At 52.5% G+C, this 21106-nt stretch overlaps 1 protein-coding gene across 1 annotated transcript in view; it reads right to left on the bottom strand.

Moving 5' to 3' along the window:
• Positions 1–21106, bottom strand: part of TMEM255B (transmembrane protein 255B) — a 43681-nt gene that overhangs the window by 4013 nt on the left and 18562 nt on the right. The window contains exons 4-8 of the mRNA XM_045821553.1: positions 14253–14342; positions 8819–8899; positions 5995–6080; positions 4359–4518; positions 395–538 (exon numbers count right to left, since the gene is read on the bottom strand). Coding sequence (XP_045677509.1) covers positions 395–538; positions 4359–4518; positions 5995–6080; positions 8819–8899; positions 14253–14342 — 561 coding nt within the window. The remainder of the gene's footprint in view (positions 1–394; positions 539–4358; positions 4519–5994; positions 6081–8818; positions 8900–14252; positions 14343–21106) is intronic.

Raw genomic sequence — 21106 nt, 5'->3', positions numbered from 1 at the left:
TGTTTGTTATGTCCCCAGTCGCTCTGGCGGGGAAACTGCAGTGAAACTTTGTGGGACCAGGTTGTGGATTAGAAAAGGTCTGAGTCCCGAAAGATACCAATGCGTGGGTCACGAGGGCCACATGCAGCAAAGGGTGCCCAAACTGCCAAACGGGGCTGTGGAACGTCTGTGTGCGGGCACTGTGTGTGGATTTCCCGCCACGTCACCCTTCAGGTCGTCCCCCTTTCCAGCCCATGCACGCTCCATCACCGCATTACCTACACTGGGACAGGCGAAGCCCTATGTCTTCCCTCAACCCAAGCCCCCTCCAAGTCCCATCTGACCAGCACTGTCCTACATGGCTGCTGCCCATGGTATGAGCACAGCGGCTTCAGGCAGGTGACGCCGGGCCTACCTGGAGAGGCAGGGGGTAGGACGAGCAGGTGGGGAGGGTCGCGGGTGTCGGGCAGAAGCCCGAGTAAGCCAGGATCTGCTGGGCAGGGTTGTAGAGGATCTGCGGAGGAGCGGACGGTCTGTAGGCCAGCTGGGACAGAGGGACCTGCCACAGAGAGTGGAGATGTGTCAGCCAGCCCTCTCAGAGCCTGGGTACCTTAAGCCTCAAGTGGCCCTCCAGGGAGCCCCATCCTCAAGTCAACAAGAAGGTGAGGGCCTATCAAATCAGCCAGGGGGAGATGCCATGAGTTCTTGGATCAACAGCTCTTGAATCAGAGCTAAACACCAAAAAAGCAGGGCTTATTGTTGCTTTTTATTTTTTATTTATTTGTCCCAGGAACCCACCAAAATTCCAGGTTAGGCCCGGGCTCTCTTTGGTGCTCTTTTGGAAAAGCAGGAAAGCTGCTGACCCCTCCTCTCCAGGTGCAGGCAGTGTCGCAGGCACCCCTCAGCACAGCTGTGCTCCAGAGAGCAGACTGACTTCCCGGACACCTGCAGGCACGTCGCACTGGGATTGCTTCCCATAGGTGCGGCCCCAGGTGACCACAGCCCAGGGATTTCAGCAGAGATGCAAATATTCCCGAGGCGTCCCAAATTCCTCAGCGCTCATGCTTTGTTAACTCGCTGGGACACTGTAGTTCTCAGAAGGAGAACAGGACAAGGGCCCTGATTCTTAGCTGTCCACTTGCACTTCAGAGAAGACGGCCATAGGAAAGACCCCTCCGCAGAAGAAAGCCAGTCACTCACGTGGGGTGTTCCAAGGGTTCACAGACCAGATGTGTGTCCCTCCCTAAGAGGACAGAACCTGGATCCCCTCTGACACCCGTGGGGCAGGCACTGCCATGTCGGAGAGGGGCCAGGACACCAGAATTACCTTGTCTGAAAACTCATCACCACCCCCTGAAGGTCCTGAGGAGTGGGGGTGGGGGAACCAGGGAAGGATGGATCTTGGAACCAGGCCCCAGAACTTCAGGGCACTACTAACCAGACAGGAAGGATGTGGGCCAAGAGGAGACAGCCGTGGGAGACGAGAGCTCACCCAGAGCTGCCTGTTCCCAGCTCCCCACTGGGAGCCGAGGGGGGACCTTGGGGTCAGGGCAGGGGCAGTCACTCTGCTAACTCACCTCTCGCCTCCTGCCCTCCCGACCCAGGGCCGCCTTCTGCACATCCTGTGCCCAAACCTCCCCTCCGCCAGCCCCCAGGAATGCAGGCGCCCCCCTAGAAGGAGAATGAATTACACAATAACACTGATTCTTTTCCCTGCTAGGCCCAGCACTGGGGCCCCACCAGCAGGAGCTCAGCACAACAAAGGTACTGCACACCATTGTATTTCATTGAGGTGAAAGTTGGGTAACTCTGAGGAGTGAACAGGGCAACTCGAAAACAGGGAGAGAGAAAGAACGGAAAACTCGGGGCAAAGCCTGCATGCCTGGCCACCTTGATGCCATATTCATGAACAGACAGTGCTGAGTGCCAACTGTATGCACTAGGCTGAGCTAAGAGCTGTCCTGGCACAGCAAGAGCTGGGCCTCACGGAGGGCTGGGTGATGGCGGGCATCCTGGCCAGAGGGAACGGCTGCTGCCGGAGGCCTGGGGACTTGGGCTGAGCAGGGGTGATGGAGGTTGAAGGTCAGGGTTCACAAATGACCTCATGGGCCAAAGAGGAACCCACCTGGACTTGCTCAGCATTTGTGCCATTTGGGGTTTAGTAAAGGGTGGGTGGGGTGGTGCAGGGGGGTCTCCCATGAGAGAGCTAAACATTTTGGCATGGGCAGAGAAGTGACAGAGAAGTGACAGAATGACAGCCACTCTGTCTGCAGGGGGCACTGGAAGGCCCGACCTCACTTTGGTCCTGGCTCCCTGCATCTGCCTGGTCTTGCCCTGACCGCTCACCTGTCTTTCTGACCCCTGAGTCCCACTGTGCGGGTGACCTGGAGGCCCCAGCGGGGTCAACAGGACCGTCTGCCTGCATTTCTCAATGCACCTGAGACCCAGTGCAGACTCCTCCTCCCCAGACTGGATTTAAATGACTGTGTACGTAGGTGCTGCCATGTCTCCAAGGCACCAGCCTCAGGGGACCCTCTGCAGACACTGGTGACTCCTCACGCTGGACAGAGGAGATGACTCTGGCCCCCTGCTTGTGACAGGCACTTGGTGACCTGCATATGAAGCCCTCATAGGCCGAAAGGGCATACACAGCTGCGGGCTGGTGAACGAAGGGCCTTTGACCCTTAAAAGATTTTAAAATTACAAAATCCATTAAACTTCTAAGAGTATCTACTCAGTAGGTGTAACATGTTAAGGAATCACCCTTTTTGCTTTGGGTTTGAGAAAGAAAATTGTCCAGAGCAGAGTTCAGACACAACGCTGTGGTCTCCTGAGACCAGCGGCCCTCCTGGCATCGCTATATTTCCAATAGAACACCCCAGCAACTGCATTATAGACCCTAATGAACACAGGGTCCCTCCCAGGAAAGCCGCCGGGCTGACCGCTGTCCCAGCAAACCTCACCCAGGCTTGCGGGGATGAGGAACTCTAACCAGACACGCTGGGTACCCAATTCCCAATCTAACCTTGCTCTTCTAAAAAACCTACCAGGAGAGAAACCTCTGAACTAGCTGCAGTTGAAAAGCCCCTACATGGAGGGTTTTCACAGAAGGCGCCTGTGGAGCCCTCTGCAGGACCCGGGTGCCCTGGGAGAGCTGCAACACCCGCTGGAGACTTTCCTGAAGGTATGGCAACCAGCTACTTTCCTCCTTGGAGGACAGTTGTCTTTGGTGAGTTTAAAGACATCTGGTGACCCAGTCAGAGCTTGGAGGGGCCGTCCACACCCTCCAGGGTGGCAGCCAGGAGAAAGGCTTGGTTCTGGGGGACAGCGGGATTTCCCATGCCATCTCAGGTTTTATCTCGGGAAACAGATCCTTCAGGGAAGTCGCAGATCTTGGGAGGGCTCCAGGCTACGCTACTAAAAATGGTCAATGACCAAAGTCTCCAGAACAGCCAAGTAGCAAGAGATCACTCAGGAAGAGCTTTAGCTGTGGAAGCAGGTTTGGGTTTGGCCTATGGGGACTTGTCTGCATGCACGCTTGCACTGGCCTTAGAGTTAAAATCAAGTGATGGGTGGGTGACTCCTCGTCCCTGAGCTGTTCTGTGCACCCCGTGGTGTTCACAACTGGTGACCCTGGAGGGCTGTCCCTCTGCCCATGACACCTCTACAGATGAAGGCCGAGTTCTGGTGGTGCTGCTACCTGTGCACCATGGGTGAATTTCTAGCTTGAAATACAAAAGTTTCCCCTGGGAGAAGACTAAAGGAGGGATACTGTGCTGGCCCAGCTCCAGGTGTGAGCTGTTTTGCTGCAAAGAGATAACCGTGTTGAGGGCGCTGCCCTGAGGGAGGGGCTCAGCTAGAGCCGCCTTCGCCATGAGGTCCCTGCAGTCACTGCCCTCCCTGGAGCACTGACACGTGAGGCCCAAACTTGAAAGCACCCATTCTGCAGAGGTCTTGCATCAGAATCACCCAGGAGTTTTGGAGAATGCAGTCCCCAGCATCCCTAACCCCCAGAGCTATTCAGTCAGAGGCTCCAGTGATTTCATGTGCAGATGGGATGAGAAGGGGTGGAGACAGACACATCAAAGCATCAAGTTCAGGTTCTCCCTCTCTGGAGCTGAACTTCCATTTCCTAAGTGGGATCCTGTAGCACAAACCTCAGAGAGTGGAGGAGAGTGCTGGAATAGACTCTGCTCCCAGAAATGGCTGTGGAGTCTTGCTGTCACTAAAATGTATAGCAGGTGGTTTCCATGAGCCTCTGTTTCCCCATTTGTGAGGGAGGCTGACCAGGTCACCTTGCATGCCTCCAAGGACATGGGCCTGAAGCCCTGGTTCGTCTGGAGTGCTGTTGCCGCCCAGCCCCGGGCGGCACTACTCACCATGTCCTTGAAGGCCCCCAGGACGGCTGCTGTGACGATGCCCAGGAACAGGCCCAGGACGTTGAGCACGGTGGAGGCCCAGAGCAGCCGGTAGAGGTGGAGCACGTCCTGACAGCCGCGCACGCCCACGAACTCATAGTAGGTGGGAGAGTACTCGGTGCTGCACACAGGGAGAAGACACCGTGTCACCCACACCCGTGATCAGGAAGGACCTCGCCACGTTACTGAGCAGGGCTGGGAGGAAGCAGTGCTAGGGCCAGGAAGCCCGACAAGACAAGCTGTGGGTCTTTGTTCTCAAAGGCCCTGAGGGCCCTGTTGGTCACACCAGGAGAGGTGTCACCTGGCTGTACCCTGAGGCCGAGGCAGCAAGGCTGTCCCCAAGGAATCTGGGCATCCATCTGGGGAAGGAGCCCAGGGCTCTCAGCAGAGAGGGTGGTGCCAGTACTGGGCACATGCCCCAAACACTGGCCCTGCACAGGGTCCCTGGGCCCTGACTAGGTCGGCCTTCAGCAGGCAGGGGGCAGAGCCTGGCAGCTGCAGCCCCCTCACCCGGCCATGCTGGCAGAGGGGCCTGTCCCGACCCTCACAGCAGGGGCCTGCGATGGCCTGTCCGGGGAGGGCTCTGGACCACAGCCTCATGGCTGTGGGCCAGCAGGCTGGCTGGGAAGCCTCTTTCGGGGAAACAGGGTGCAGCTTAACCCCCTGGAATTTTCAACAGTTCAGGGAAGAGGTCCCCCAGGAGCAAACATTAAACTTCCCACCGGCTTTAAGGTGGGCATTCAGGCTATTAACACAAACGTAAAAGACAATGGAGGAGGGTTTCGGGTCCGGCTTGGACCACACACTCGGTCCTAACAAGTAAAAAGCCAATTCAGACTGAAAAATCAATGACTCTTACTGGATCACAAGAGGGGAGGATGCAGGACAAACTGCTGCTCCCCAGACTGGAGGGACAGACGGGTGGGTACAGGGAGCCCGGCTTCTGGCAGCACAGACTCAGCAGCGGAAACACTGGGGCACCCAGGAGCGGGCAGAGAACGGACCTGTAGTGGGTGACCCGCTGCGAGCAAGTCTGAGCGTTAAAAGTTAAAACCTGCCCCGTGACTGGGTCCCCCAAAGGATTGTGAGATTCACCTGCTGGAGCTCATACAGGTTCCCACGGTCAACATCAGAGAAAAAATGCCCTCGGACTTCCAGCAGAGGGAGGGCAAGGACTCCAGAGTATTTGTTCTCAATGAGACCTGTCCTCAGAAGCAGGCTAACCAGAACCTAACTGGCTGGAGTATGATCAAGGGAAACACCCAGTTCCAACCTCGCTCAAGTGGCTGTCCCAGCTAAGGGGGGAGAAAAACTGACAGCTGCTGGGGAAGCTCACAGCCAGAGGCACGGGCTCACCGACAGAGACATAACCACGGGGCTTACAGAGCGCCTCCCCACCCCCTACCTCACTGCAGCACCGAGCCCGGTTCTAGCATCCACCCCTCACCTGAGTGCCTGAACACTGAGGAGAGGGTGCAGGTGGGTGCAGTGTCCCAGGACAGGGGAGAGCAGAGGAGGGGGAGGAGGCAGGGATGGGATGAGGGGCCGCCAGCGGCGTGGGGGTGCTGTCCCTGGCCCCACTTCCTGTTGGACTTACCTATGGCAGTTGTAGAGGTCACAGCAATAGCAGGTGTTGCTCCTCACCTTCAGCTGGCACTTGCTGTTCAAGGAGTGACAGGTGACCTGCAAGCAGAGAGAGCTTGTCAGGTACCAGGGACCTGTCGCCCATGTGCCTGCTCCTTCCATCCACCCCACGGTGGGCAGGGCTGAGCCTGGTCCGTTGGGCCGTTCTCCCTCCTGAGCCCACCTTTCCTGACCTTCCCCGCCCTCCCCCTGTTCTGCGGGGTGCTGTGGGTTGGGGAGCAGTGGAACCCTGCCCTGTGGGAGGAGTTAGAGGACCAGGCTCAGTCCTTCCAGGGTGTCCAAATGGGCAACAGCTGACGGTCAAGGAGAGGGAGAGGATCCGGAGCACTGCGCCTGCAGGCGGAGGCTCCTACAGATAAGGACCCCTCCAGGCAGGGGTTTCTGCAAGCAGGGACACCAGTGTGGGGGAACCTTCCCCAGGTGGGACCCCTCTGGCCAGGACCCTTCCCGACAACACAGAGAACAGCTGTCAGCAGCCTGACTTAACCGAGCCAGCCCCTGCGGAGCCTCCAACCCAGGCAGAGGCCATCCTCCAGGCTACAAATGTTTGGAAGACATTTGATGTTTTAAAAAAAAGCAAGATTAGGGCCAAAACACATGCCTTCCTCCTCCCCCCACCCCATGCTGTTCGATGTGGAGGCTGTGCTACCCACATCTAGGAGGTAAGCAAGGCAGAGACCACCCTAACTTCAGAAAAAAGGCAGTGACGTCCGGGAGAAGGAGCGTGCGAGGGAGGAGTGCACACTGAGTGGCGGGCGGAGGATCCAGCAGGCTCTCCGAGGCCTCTCCACAGGAGCTGAGGGCGGCTCTGAGAGCAGACCCGGGCCCACCCTGCCCCAGAGATACTCAGAGCCTGCCTGGGGACCCAGACAGTTGGGAGGCTCTCACAACCCATCGGGCACATGACCTTTCTTTCAAAGTTCTGTGTCTCATTTCTGCAAATCACCCAAACCGGCAACGGGGCCCTCTGGAGCACTGGACATGGTATGGGAAATAGTCCAGACGGGGTGGAGACCAGAGGCCGGCCGGGGAGCCAGGAAGGTAGCCCCAGTGTGCCTCAGACCCAGAGTGAGACACTGGGGCCGGGAGGTGTAACAGGTGAAACTGCAGGACTGGCACGACAGGAGTCATGGGCAGGTACTCGGAGCAAGGGCAAGGCATGGCTCTGAGCCCAGCAACCAGCTCTCAGGAAGGTCAGAGCCTCAGGATGGGGAGCTGGGGCTCCACAGGCCTGACCCTAACCTAGGGTGTCTCCTGCTGGGAGGCGTCACGCTCCTAGGAAGAGCGACAGCACAGGACACCAGCTTAGAGGAGGGTCAGCCACTAGGGGCCTGGAGCGAAGCCCGGTCCACTGTCTGTTCTGCAGGTGACGCTCTGCACAGCCATACTCATCTGTGTATGCGTCACCCCTGGCTGCTCTGGCATTGCGGAGACGGAGGTGAGTGGCTGGGACAGAGAACGTCTGGCTTGTAAATGCTAAAGTATTACTGACTCCTTACGGAGAAGGTTGCTGGCCCCTGGTTTGAACTGTGTGGGTAGCTTCTTCCCTGTTATCCCTGGGGAGATTTTATATACCTAGGTCCCCTAAAACCCTCTCCCTAGGATGGGACCCAGCATCAGGATCTGCTCAGGCTCCTGGGCTGATTCCTATGGGCAGTGGTTTTGAGAACCCCAGCTGCAGGGATGAGGTGGGGCAGCCCCGCAGGTGGGCTTTTCGTCAGAAGGTGAAAACCTGGGTCAGGGCGGGGACCTTGCTTGTCTATGATCCCAGGAGCAGAGTAAAAGTTGACCTTGACCTGGACTGAACACATCAAGGTGAGTAGGAAGGAAGGAAAGGGCAGCACGAGGGTCTTTGGAGTGGTGGTGGTACATGTGGAGGGCCCGGAGAGGGTAACCCTCTGAGCAGGACAGGTCCCCAAGGCTCCCTCTGGCCAGGAGAAAGGATGCAGGTACCAGGACCGGCCTTGGGAGAAGAAACACGCCTCCTGCCTTGAGAGAAGCAACAGGGAGCCCCAGGCGCGCAGCAGAGCCCTGGCCTCAAACCCACTCAGTGCCTTGTGCCACAGCGAGCAGGACGCCCCTTCTCCTCCCGTGGTTAACGGGGCATCCCAACCACCAGGCAGGACATGAACCACGGCATTTGCTCTCCCATGTTCTCTTGTCTACTGCTGGCCACTCTGTCCTCCCCTTGTCTGACATTTGTACTCAGTTTGAGGGGCTGTGTGTAGTTAAACCTGCACGTCTACACAGAGCTGGAGCAGAATAGCCAGACGAAAGGAGCTCCACGCCCACCTGCGATGGTCTGAGGGAGGAGGGCATGCCGCGGTGCACTTTGTTACTCTTGGCGCTTCACGCAGCTAGAAATAGAAATGAAATCACCCTGCTGACGTCCTTGGCCTGGGGGCAGTCAGGGAGTTTCTTGGCCAATGTCAGTGTGGTATATTAGCTTTTTATTGCAGTGATCAAATCAATTAAAAAATGCTCATCAGAGCATTCAACCACAACAAACTGGACAAGTGAATTCCAGGACTGTCATGTGTCAAAGAAGACAAGTCAGCAGCTGTGATTCTAAAATAAATACAACACATTGAGGTGTTAAAGCTAACTCAAAACAAAGCGTGAGCCACAAATGCCTCACCACGGCACAGTGGGGAGACATGGCAGGAAGAACTGTAAGAATCCGAACACTCGGGTTGTGACCAGGGATGCAGACAATGGTGTGGGAGCCACGGATGAGCAGAGTGAAGCTGGAAACATCCACCTGTGCCCTCGCTTACCTCCGTCTGGTAGACATCGTGCAAGTATCCCACCCCACTGGAGTAAAACTGGCATCTTCCCGTGGTGAGGGGTCTTGTTTCCTAGACACAAACACACATGGAATGGTACAGTTTCACCTCTAAATCAGGAGTGGCCAGAGGAGATGTCAAATCTGTCTGCCAAAGTCAGACCTCTCTAAAGGAGAGACGCCAAAGCCAACCACAGCCTGCCAGATGGAGAGCCTGAAGCAGGAAATACCACAGCTCATTCCAGAGCAGCCCGGCTCCTGCATCCAGGAGGCAGATGAGTGAAGTGCCCAGGGGAGCAGGCACCTGATACTGCTGGCTGGACTGACACTCCTTTTCTCACGGGCCAACACAAGGTGGCTGAAGGGAGGTGGGTACCTAATTTTTTGAGGTGTGCTCCTACAACTTTCAACACTCCGTGGCTCCATCTCTTTCCCTGAAACCAAAATATATATTTCCACTGGGAAGGGAGCAAGATACATTTCAGACTAATTCACTCATCCAGCCAATCACCCATTCATCCACCCAACCCTCTATCTAATTAATCAATCATTCAATTATCTATGCAGGCATCCCTCCATCCATCCATCCATCCACCCATCCATCTATCTCTCCACTCCCTCCCTCCTTCCTTCCTTCTCTCCATCTATTCATCCTCCACCTATGCATCTACCCATCCTTTTATCCCTCCATCTACCCATTCCCGTACCCACCCATCCAATCATCCCAATCCATTCATACGCCCCCTGTGCATCCATCCACCTACCAACCACCCAAGTGTGCATCTATGGCCCTATGCAACTACTCATCCACGAGTCCCTCCTCAACCTTCATGGAGCAGATACAGAGTCAAACTGTGAGGGTAGAGTCCTTGCCTGTAAGGCATTAGTGAAGGAGACGGACCAAAAAACTGACAATCACAAAGTGCTTATAATTTCTATAGTAGAGAACAGCTAGGGCTACACAGAAGCTATAACATGCCATAAAACTATATAATCTGTAAGTTATGAGTTAGAATCCCAATGACCATATTTAGTTTTATTACTTGTTATGTTAGTCCTACTTCTGGCCTAAGAAAGGAGTATGAAAAACTACCACAGGCAACAGATAAGGACAGTTACGCAGGTGTCCCTCCATGCAGCAGCTATGATGGACTGGTTTTACTGCTATGTGCCAGGCCCACTCTGGACGACACAGCAGATGGGGGGCAGGGGGCTGGAGCTGAGTCTCTGTCCTCACTGAGTCTACCTCCCTGCAGGGCAACAGACACCAGAGCGCGGAAGTGCCTGGGGAACACGGAAGATGGTGGGAAGTGAGACGGATGGGAGACTGAGTGGGGCTGGGGCACAGGGCGAGTCTGTGGATGAGAGTCCGTTCCGGCCCTTGGAGACCCTCTGCTGGCCGCCCCCTGCCCGATTCCATGCTTCCCTTCCCCTCCTGGGAGTCATCCCAACAAGGCTCTTTTACCAGCAGCTCTGGCCCAGTGTCTGCTCCCCACCGAGGCAGGCCAGCGCCAGCACAACCCACGCAACTGCGTCAGTGTGCAGGCGACAAGCGTCCGGCTCTGATGGACTGACCCTGTGAACAATCGCTCTTCTCCATGCCTATGATCATGTGGAAATGTCCTTCCAGACTGAACACCGGTGCCTTGCTGAAAAAGTCCAGATTCACGAGTCACTCGGAAATCACCCTCACGCCTCCCTGGTCTGCAAGCCCAGCCCAGCTCACGGGCTGACTGCGCAGGTGTGAGAGGGCACATTTTACCATCAGCTCTGTCTCAGTCCGCTCAGGCCGCCATGACAGATACCACAGATGGGATGGTTTAAACTATAGATGTTCATCCTTCACAGTTCCAGAGGCTGGAAGTCAGGGTGCCGGTGCACGTAAGTCCTGGTGAGCACCTTCTCCCGGCATGTAAGTGGCTGCCTTCTTGCTGTGTCCACACACGGTGAAGAAAAAGCTGAGGTCTCTTTTTATACAGGCACCGATCTCATCATGGGCCCACCCTCCTGATCTCACCTAATGCTAATCCCCTTCCAAAGCCTGAACTCCAACTCCATCACACAGGGCCCAAGGCTTCAACACACAGTTTTTGCAGGGGAAACAAACATAAATATTTAGTCCAGAACAGCTCCAGAACATAATCAGCTCCCGGCTAAGTGTCACAGTAAATCAGTGACGAAAACTTGGTTTCAAACTTGGACTTTTTAGGGAATTCTTTTCCTAACGCAGAAGCACCAGTGGTTCTGTCTAATCATTACTATTCAATCAGGATGAAATAATCCTTATTCGTTTGAGTTAAATAAAACTGTAACCTATTTTAGTCCCAGCCAAATCACACAAACTTCGTTTTCAAATTTATGATGAAATTGAAAATTGTGTTTTGGGGCGAGACCGGGGCCTGGAGAAAGCCCAGAGTTGGCGTCATGGTGGCTTAGGAAAGTGGACATTGGGTGCTCAGGAAGACCACCGAATACAGTTTTATTTCTTAGCCATCACACAGAAATTAATTCTAAGACCACACACTAATCATCAGACTGTAAGTCGTTAAAGCTCAGTGAAAATCCCATGTGTTCCCTGAAGGGGTTGGCCAACCACCTGATTTTGTAAATAAAGTTTTATTGCACACAGCCACCGTCATTTGTCCACATGTTGTCTGTGGCTGCTGCTGTGCTCAGACAGCAGGCCTGAGTAGCCAGGGACAGAGACTGCGTGGCCACAGCCCTCATGTGCTAACTCCCTGGCCCTCTCCAGAGGAGCCAGCTGCCGCTGGTCCATTGCACGCCTGGCACAGAGACGGGACCTCAGTAGGTGGCTGTGAGAGGAATAAAAGAATGAGGAACCCACGAGGAGGCAAGAGGACACTGCGTCCCCAACGGTGGTGCTGTGCCCTTGGTCACTGAAGAGGCCCCAAAGTAGCCACTAAAACACTCTGGGGTGACCACACAGTGGCTCTGCTAGAGGCGAGTTCACCCTGAGCTGGGACAGAGGGTCCAGCCGAGCATCACAAGCTCCTGTATTTCCCATTCCTCCTGCAATGAACTGTGACCCCAGCGCCTAACTGGGCGGGAATAGGTAAGCGGGCTAATAACTCCTGACAGATCTTCTGCCAGCGACAGCCTTCTGATTCCCAGGGTTCACGTTCCTCTTCATGAGGTACCTGGCCCGTTTGGAACAAGGGAGCCTGGAATTACGTCTAGCAGTATTTATACTCGTCTGCAATGATGAATTGCTTCGGAGAATCCTGTCCATCCATGAAACGAGGTCGGGCCAAGGTGGCAGCGTGCCCCCCTTTCACTCCTGCAGGGCTGGAAGGAGGAGAGCCCTCCACCTGGGAAACCATTGGTTTTGAAGGAAATTCCTCAGATGTGAGCTGAGGTGGAGGTGAGGCCTGGGAGAAGCTGACTCACACAGCAGCAGGACCGGGATCCCACCTCCAGCGGATGGGGCCCCTGTGAGCTGCACTCCCACCACCATCAGGAAGAAGCGTCTCTCTCGGGAAGGCAAGGTTGGTTTTTCCTTTAAAACCAGGGTTTCCGAAACTGCCTGCCAGACCCATGCCTTCAGTTTGGTTGGGAGAATAAACACATTAATGACAATCTCATTTTTAAAATACTCATAAGAAATTCTATCAGCCCACAGTTCTCCACTTCCACTGAGAGAAAGGGGTGGGTCGGTGTGGCGTCCACAAACTCAGGATCAGAGTTGTCACCAGCACTGTCGTCACTAACTGGTCCCGCATGGCCCCACTGGGGCTTCAGGTGGCTGCCTCGTGCAGCCCCTCAGGGTCCCTGTGACGAGAGGAAACCTCCCGAGCAGGGAAGCCGATTGACTCGGGGTCGGGCAGCATCACTCGTGCGCCCCTGTCTGCAGATCTCCAGGTCTGCCCGCTGACTGTGCACCCGCACAGGCCTGTCTCCAAGGCACTACATCCACAACGGCGTTCTGAGGGCAGACATGGGATTTCCTCCTTGGAAGACCTTGGGATTACCAACCTCTAGCTGGCATGACGTGGCAGCCAGGGTGCTTGCTCTTTGAGGAAAGGGCCAGTGCACATCCAACTTTGCATCCCTAGCTTGGGTGAGGCCCTCAATCAATATTTGCTGATGGAGTGACATTTGAGAAAATGCAGGTATGACAGCCCAACACCAAAGCAACATGCCCTCTTCAGTAATTTAGGCATAAGGTGGGAAATCATATTTGGATTAAAGGATATACTTTCTGGTCCTGGTTGGTGTGGCTCAGTGGGTTGAGCTCCAGCCTGCAAACCAAAGGGTCACTGGTTCGATTCCCAATCGGGGCACCTGCCTGAGTTGTGGGCCAGGATCCCAGTGTGGGGTGCATGAGAGGCAACTACACATTGATGTTTCTCTCCCTCTTTCTCCCTCCCTTACCCTCTGTCTAAAAATAAATAAATAAAATCATTTTTTTTAAAAAAGAATATGCTTTTTACTCTAACCAAACAGAGTGCCAGAAGTATGACAACAAATATTGGCTGGAGACTCACAGTTCAATTATCTTTCCAAAAATGAAAAACAAGAAACAATAGTCTGGGACAAAGGATACGCACTTTCCTAAAAAGTGCTATAAATATAAATATGTGTTCAATGAACAATGAATAACCTAGAAGGACAACCATGGCGCAAGTTCTGGCCTTGGCTGGACATGTTAGGCCTCCACCTCTCCCAAGTGGCCCTCTCACCCCCGGCCTGGGGCCTCTCCAGGATCCCTGCAGGGACCCGGCCATAGCATCAGGGCCACCCTGGAAGGCTCTGCTGCATTTGTCTCACTCGTACAACTGGCAGCACAGGGGGCTTGATTACACCAGCATCAGCACAAACATGTGAGTAGTTCGTTGCACTGTGGCCCTGCAATGGCTACAGAGTCACCAGGTGATAGGAGTTTTTCAGTTCCCTCATGAGACCATCATCACATGTGCAAATCGGCCATAGGCCGAAACATCATTGGGTGGCACGTGCCTGTGACTGTTTATAGAATCTTCCACCTCAGGCATCTCCACCATTAGAGGAACCCAAAGGGTTTCGCAAGCTATAGTATCAAGCTAGAAAATTCTGTCATAATCTTTTAAGAGAAACAGATTTGAATTATAAAATTTGGGACATCATGAGTCAGTGAATTTCAGGATGTGTTTCATCTTGTTAAATTCAAAGAGAGACCTGAGGAAGGTTACTTGGGAAACTGAAGAATTTGATTTTATCTGATGCGATGATGATGATGATGACGATGTGCGTGTGTGTGTGTGTGTGTGTGTGTTCAAGAAGTGAAGAAAAGCGAGAAGGAAAGACATCAATTGACAAACACAGATGAAAACAGAAACAGTGATGGCACTCTGGGAAACTATTTTTGCATGTTGGTCTCTTAAACCCAGGAGAGTGATTGAGCACGAAATTCAAAAGACGGAACTCACTATGTGCCGAGCAGCAAACACACCGTCCACGATGGCACAGCAGAAGGCGGCCACCACACCGAAGCTGATGAACACAATGGCTGCCACCAGCTGGAAGCAGAAAGCAAAAGCAGGGTGTGGGTATCCATGGTTAAACAGAAGCCTTTTTTCAAATACACACCAGTTCAAGTTCTACGCTGACATTAGCCGGGCCTTTCACAGAGTCCTCACTTCTTCACCCCTACCTTCTGTGTTCAGTGACTTTGAGCCCCAAACAGACCCTAGGCCCAACTTCGCCCCATATAAGATGCATTCTTGATGATCTTATTTCACACAATAAATAGGCTGCTTTGTGGCTGGGAGAGGATTTCCAGCCTCCCACCTCTCTGCATGATTCTCACAAATAATCAGGGATTATTTAACCAGTGTCTACAATGGGCATTGAAACGGTTCACGATTTTTTGCTATTCCACACTCTGCTACAGAGACCCTGAATTTGCTTTCTATATAGTCTGGGCTTATGCATGAGTAGGATAGATTCCTGGAACATTTAAGAACCCGTGCTTTTGGATAGGACGCGTTCAGGGTCTCTGCACTTCAGAACCCAAGCAAGAGGCTATGCTGTCCCGTAAAGGGGCTTTGCCAGCCTGACTCCCTCCCTCCGACTGCCCGACACCATCCCCTTCCATCCCAAACCACACTTCATATTATTAATCTTTTGTTTCACCAATATGACGGGGGGAAAAAAGAGGCTCATTGTTATTTCCATTTGCATTTCTCTGTTATTAGTGAGGTTGAGGATCGATCTTATCTTAAATTTGTTGGCCACTTCTTGAAATTTTTTCTTGTGAAATAATTTCAAATTTATCAAAACAAAGAGCAAAAATAGTGTAAAGAATTCCTGTATGTCTTTCCCTCAATTTCAACACTTTCAAAAACCACGTCAGTGACCTTCCTCATCAGAACTCCTCTCTCCGGCAGTGAGAACCCCGCTCTTGTGATCACAATGTATGTACTAACCCAGATAGTAAGAAAAGCAAGCCACTAATTAGAGTATAGTATCTGCATTCTTTTTGTCCTTGGCCTCCGTCAAAACCTGTTTTCCACATGACTTAGGTAGGTTCTTCCCCTGTGGTTGGGTTACTCATTAATGATGCAGTCAGGCTCACTGGTCACTGTGCTCCATATGGCCTCTCCCTCCCCATCCTTGTTAATGTTCACTATCTATTTGTTCAATGAAACGTGGGGAGTAGGCAAGAAACGTTGCCTGGTTTGACATCCCAGAACTCTGCGTTCGGTTTTGGTGTGAAACTCGCTGAGGCAGCTCCAGGGGAAAGATGGAGAGCCCCGAGGCACCGTCCACGCTGCCGTTCCACGGTCAGACACAGCGGGCTGGCTCGCGGGCTGGCTCCCGGGCTTGCCTGGGAGGCAGCCCCGCCCCTCGCACCTCCACTCCAGCCCCCACGTGTGGCTTCCGAATGAAAACCGCTGCCCGACATTGCAAATCAGAGCTGTTGCCTGAGTCCTTTCAGGGGATCTCTGAACTGGTTGCCTTTTTGACCCTCAGTTTCCGCGCCTGGAAGAAGAGGTGCTGGTTATGACTTATCAAGGAATTGAATAAATGCCTCTGAGTACCTGAGCCAGTCTAGGTGCTCTGGGTGCAGAGGTGACGAAACCGACAGATGTCCTTGGCCTTTCCTCACAGAAGATGACATTTTATGATGAATTCACTAAAAGAGAACTTGAGGACTCCCTGAGGGGACCTGTGCCTGTATAAGCCTTGATCTGAACAACAAAAAAGGGTTTCCTATCGGATTTCCTACAGTGTGGTGGCCACGTTGACACCAGCGATCCCGCACCACTGCTGTGGGTCAGTTGACTCAGTTATGATTCGGTAGCTGTTCCGGGTGATGGAGAGAAGCAGAGCGGGGTGGGGTCCCCACCATGAAGAACCAACGCCCCAGGGTGACAACCACTGAAAAAGGTGTAAACCAAGAGCTCCCGATGTGCACGGAAAGGGAGGACCGGCCGTACCCGAGGATGAGGCAAGGCCTTGAGCTATCCCTGGAGATATAAGCCGAATTTCCTCCAGAAGCTGCGCCCCAGCCAGGAGCTGTTCTTCCTAGCACTAACATTTGAAGTTCACCTGCTAGGGAAATACGACCAAAGGCAAAAATGCTTCCTTCACCTCAGTGAGGAAAGGAAAGTCCATATGGCTTCTTCCCCTATGAAATTATTGCATATAAATAAATGATTAAGATGAAAAGAGTTTTGTAAAAATCACTTGAGGAATCATACCTAACCTCACTTTCCTACATTTGTATTGCTATTATTAAAAAAAATACATTGCAACATATACAAAAGATTCAGAAGCAGGGAGTGGGGGGAGCCTGTATGTAATGTGGCTGCTGTGCCTTCCCAGCCTCCGCTTGGACCTTCCTGCCATTCCCAGATGGATGTTCTTTGTCCTCACTCTGCTCACACCCGTCAAAGATGAAATAGTAAGCCCCACGGTTCATGCTTTTCTCTCATACTGGCCTTGATTCCCAAGGCCATGCCAGCTCATTTTAGCATTGGCTGGGACCAAAGGATGCTTCTGTGATTAATTGTAAGGCCCCTCAACCCAACATAGCTACATAGGAGGGACACGACACTCTGTTCCACAAGGTTACCCCCTGATTCTTGCTGGACAGAATTAGCAGCCAAGAGGGCAAATGAGGAGAGACTCAAAGATGAACAAAATCACTCTGGAGTTTCCCAATTCCTTTAGCACGGGGTGCACCTGCCACACTTCAGAAGTGGCACCCATGGACGCCCGGTTAGTTCTCCCGCACCAGTGGGCCACCAGAGTCGTGCCGGGAGCCGCTGCCCGGTGAGCTTATGTCATGATGGGCCAACTCGACGACTTCTTGGAGAACTCCACACTCCACACCCTGCCCAGGCAGCCAGCTCTGGCCCAGCTGTGCCTGGTCAGAGCCAGGACAGCCAAGAGACCCTCACATTATACCTGTACCCGATTTCATCCAGAATTTCATAGAAAACACAAAATCTCCAAAGTATCCTTTAACATGGCAGGACTCCCCTTCACTGTCTAGATTTATAAACACGTCTGATTTGGTCTTGCACAAACTGGCCCCACCATTTCAACGGCCCCATCGACTGGCAGCTCGTTCTGCCCAGTTACCCTCCCCTCTATGACCCCTGCAAAAATAAAATTTCACGTGAGCAAGACCCCTCCCAGGGTGAATTCCCAATTATACTTGTGATGAATTCAGTGTTAACAAGATCACACGCACAATAAATTCAGTGCTGGCATGATCACATGTGTGATATTGCTCAAGAATTTCTTGGCTATGTAAACCCCATGGGCCAGGTGACAGTGTTGGGAATGGTGTTGGAAATTTTCTCCTCCAACTCTCTGGGCTGGAAACGGAAAACTTGCCAGAATCAGCCGACAGGAGGGCTGCCCCTTAGGAAAGACCCGAGCTGGGTTTCGTGCCACAGCCACTCCCCTCCTTCCCAGGTATTACTAACTCTCCTTCAAGCTAGGGGTGAGCTTGACTATACAAAGCCAGAAGAATGCACACAGCAGAAACCCGATCGGTGCTCCAAAGATGCAAACCAAATCACTTTCCGTAGCATGTGAAGGCTGCCAGAACCTATAGCTTTTGCAAATAGAAGCTATTCCTCTAGAGCTCCAAAAGGCTCTCTATTGAGGTTGAAAATACATTTTATTGTACTGTGTGGGGGTCTCCTCTCTTGGGAGAAGGGCAACCAGGTTATTCAGTAGGAGGTCACCTTCCAATCTCTGCTGGCCTCACAGATTTGCATTTCAACAGGGAAGGCAGATTAAAAAAACAAACATCAAATAGATAGATAAGGTTGTGGTGATAAGAGAAGATGGAAAGAAAACAGGGTAGGAAGAGAGCCAGTCGCTGGGAAGGTTGCCACTTGGGGTGGTCAGAACTCTGTGTGTCCCTCATCCCATGATCCTCTTCTTCTCTTTTCTGAACCAACCTCCTGAAACTTCCTGCTGTGCCCTCTGGTGTGGTCACTGGTGAAACCCCATAAACCCTCAGCCTCTCTGTAACATCTCCCCTGGCTGTGACTGGTGCCCTTCAGCTCCACACTGGGTCCCCAGGCCTTGGGGCAGACCTGGCTCTGCCTGGGCGCATCGCTGCCCAGACCCTCTCTCTTCTCCCCCCACACCCCAGACTTTTCAGTCCATGTCCCTGACTCAGCCTCCTGGAGGCTGTCATTCACCGACCTCCAGATCATTCCCTCTTTCCTGGCTCACGGTCACCATCACCAGTGTGACTGCAGCCATGATTCTTGCTGACTCTGAGGTCCAGAACGACCTTCCCACTGCCCTGGCTCTCAGTCCCCGGCCCATGTCACCATCTTTCTCAGCTTGCAGCCCCTCAGTGCTGGCCGCAGGGCCTGCGTCATGTTACTGCCCACTCAGCGCTGCCACGCAGGCACCGGCCCTCCTTTCCCACTCCGGCCCTTCGCCCTGGTCCCGCCACCCGGTTACCGTCTTTCAGCTGTGTGTGCAGTCCCAGCCTACAGACCCTGGTCAGTCATTACCCTGTGAATATCCACAACCCCTTGGCCCTCTCTCAAGTTCTTATATTCACCTGCCAAAACCCAAACTGAATTAAATACAGTTCTCCAACTTCTCCAGACCTGAGTAGGTGAGCATGGAAACCTGTTCTCCCTCAATTAAGGACCACACCCACACCTACCTGCTCCTTTCACCAGCCCTGCACATCCTTCCTCCCAACAGTAGGTGATTCTATGTGCTCAGTTCCCTGGGGGGGGGGGGGGCGGGGGGCGGGCGCAAAAGCCATCAGAAGAGAATTTGTACAAGATGCAACCATACCCTTCAGCCCTGTTTGGGCCCCCACACTCTGTGCCCCATTAGCAGGGACAAAGGGCTGCACGCCTGCCCAGACCAGCAGCTCCTCACCTCTCAGCCTCCCCAAGCACTGCACCCCCCACCCCCGTGCTGCTGGCTCTCCCACAGCCTCCTGGCCTCACCCTCTGCTAGACCTTCCTTCCCCACAGACATGCCAGGATCCTTCCTTTCTTAAACCACAAAGCCATTTTCCTGATGTCCACTTCCCCTGCAGCTCCTCTTCTTCCACCTTTCTTCTTCCATTAAACTCCTCCAGATGGTTGTTGGTATTGCTGTCTGCACACTCGCCTTCTGCCGCTACCTTGTCAAGGTTAGCAATTACCTGCACAGTGTCAATCTGCGGCCCAGCCTCAGGCCTCACCTGACATAATCTATCAGCAGCATTTCACTGTGCTGAACTCCTGTGCAAACACTTTCTTCACCGTTTCCAGGATAACAACTGTATTTATTTAACAAATGGTATGTGGTCACTATTCTGCAACTTTACAAATATTAGCTCATTACCATTTCTCTCTCCTGCTTTCCGCCTACCCGGTCTTTACTCCATCTGATGTGGAGCTACCCCAACCAAGCAACTCAGGAGTGTCTCAGAGCTCATCTCACACCATCTTCACCCCTGCACTCCATCTCTTACATCTACACCCCTGCACTCCATCTCCCCATCTTTACCCCTGCACTCTGTCTCCTCCATCTACACTCCTGCATTTCATCTCCTCCATCTTCACCCCTGTACTCTGTCTCCTACATCTTCACCCCTGCATTCCATCTCCTCCATCTTCACCCCTGCACTCTGTCTCCCCAATCTTCACCCCTGCATTTCATCTTCTCCACCTACACCCTGCACTCCATCTCCCCATCTTCACCCCTGCACTCTGTCTCCTCCATCTACACCCCACATTTTATCTCCTCCATCTACACTCCTGCACTCCGTCTCCCTCATCTTCACCCCTGCATTCTGTCTCCTACATCTACACCCCTACCCTTTGTACCTTCATCTTTGTTGCTTCTTTTTTTCCTCTCAGCCACAGTGAACAAAGCTAGAAATCAATAACAGATGGGAAAATGGAGAATCCACAAATATTTGAAAGTTAAACACACACCAATATGTCAAAGAAGAAGTCACAAGGGATATTTAAAAAGAGTTTGAGAGGAATAAAAATGAAAACAAAAACAGCCAAACTCATGGGATGTGGCAAACACAGCGCTCATTTAAAAAGAATCTCAAATTAACAACCTAATACCTTAAGAACTAGAAAAATAACAGCAAACTAAACACAAAGCCAGCAAGAGAAAGGAAATAATAAAGGTTAAAGCAGATATAAAAGAAATAGAGAATAGAAAAACAATAAAGGGAATCAGTGCAACTGAAAGTTGGTTCTTTGAGATCAACAATATTGACAAGTCTTTGGCTAGAGTGACTAAGAAAATGAGAGAAAAAGCAAATGACTGAAATCAGAAATGAAAGGGGGAATGTTACTACCAACTTTACAGAAATTAAAAGGATTATAAGAAAATACTATGATCTGTTACACACCAACAAATTTGATGATCTACATGAGATGGACAAATTACTGGAAAGCACACAAATAACCAAAATTCACTTTAGAAATGATAGAAAATTTCAACAAACCTCTAAGTAAAGAGATTAAATCAATAACCAAAAACTTCCCGACAAAGAAAAACCTAGGACCAGAGGGCTTCACTGGTAAATTCTACCAAACATTTGAAGAATTACATCAACCCTACTCCAACTCTCCCAAAACATAAAGAGGAGGGAACACCTCCTGACACCGGATGAGGGCAGCACTACCCCGACACCTAAGTCAGACAAAGCTATGGAGAGAAAGGGCCAACAGCAGACTGGATCCCTTCTGAACATGAAAGTGAAAATCCTGAATAAAATACTAGCAAATCAAATTTCACACCACATTTGAAGGATCATACCCCATGACCAGGA

This window comes from Phyllostomus hastatus, unplaced genomic scaffold (genome assembly GCF_019186645.2).
Source record: "Phyllostomus hastatus isolate PE091 unplaced genomic scaffold, TTU_PhHast_1.1 phas_scaffold_46, whole genome shotgun sequence".
Taxonomy (NCBI): domain Eukaryota; kingdom Metazoa; phylum Chordata; class Mammalia; order Chiroptera; family Phyllostomidae; genus Phyllostomus; species Phyllostomus hastatus.
This window is presented reverse-complemented; position numbering and strand designations above follow the sequence as displayed.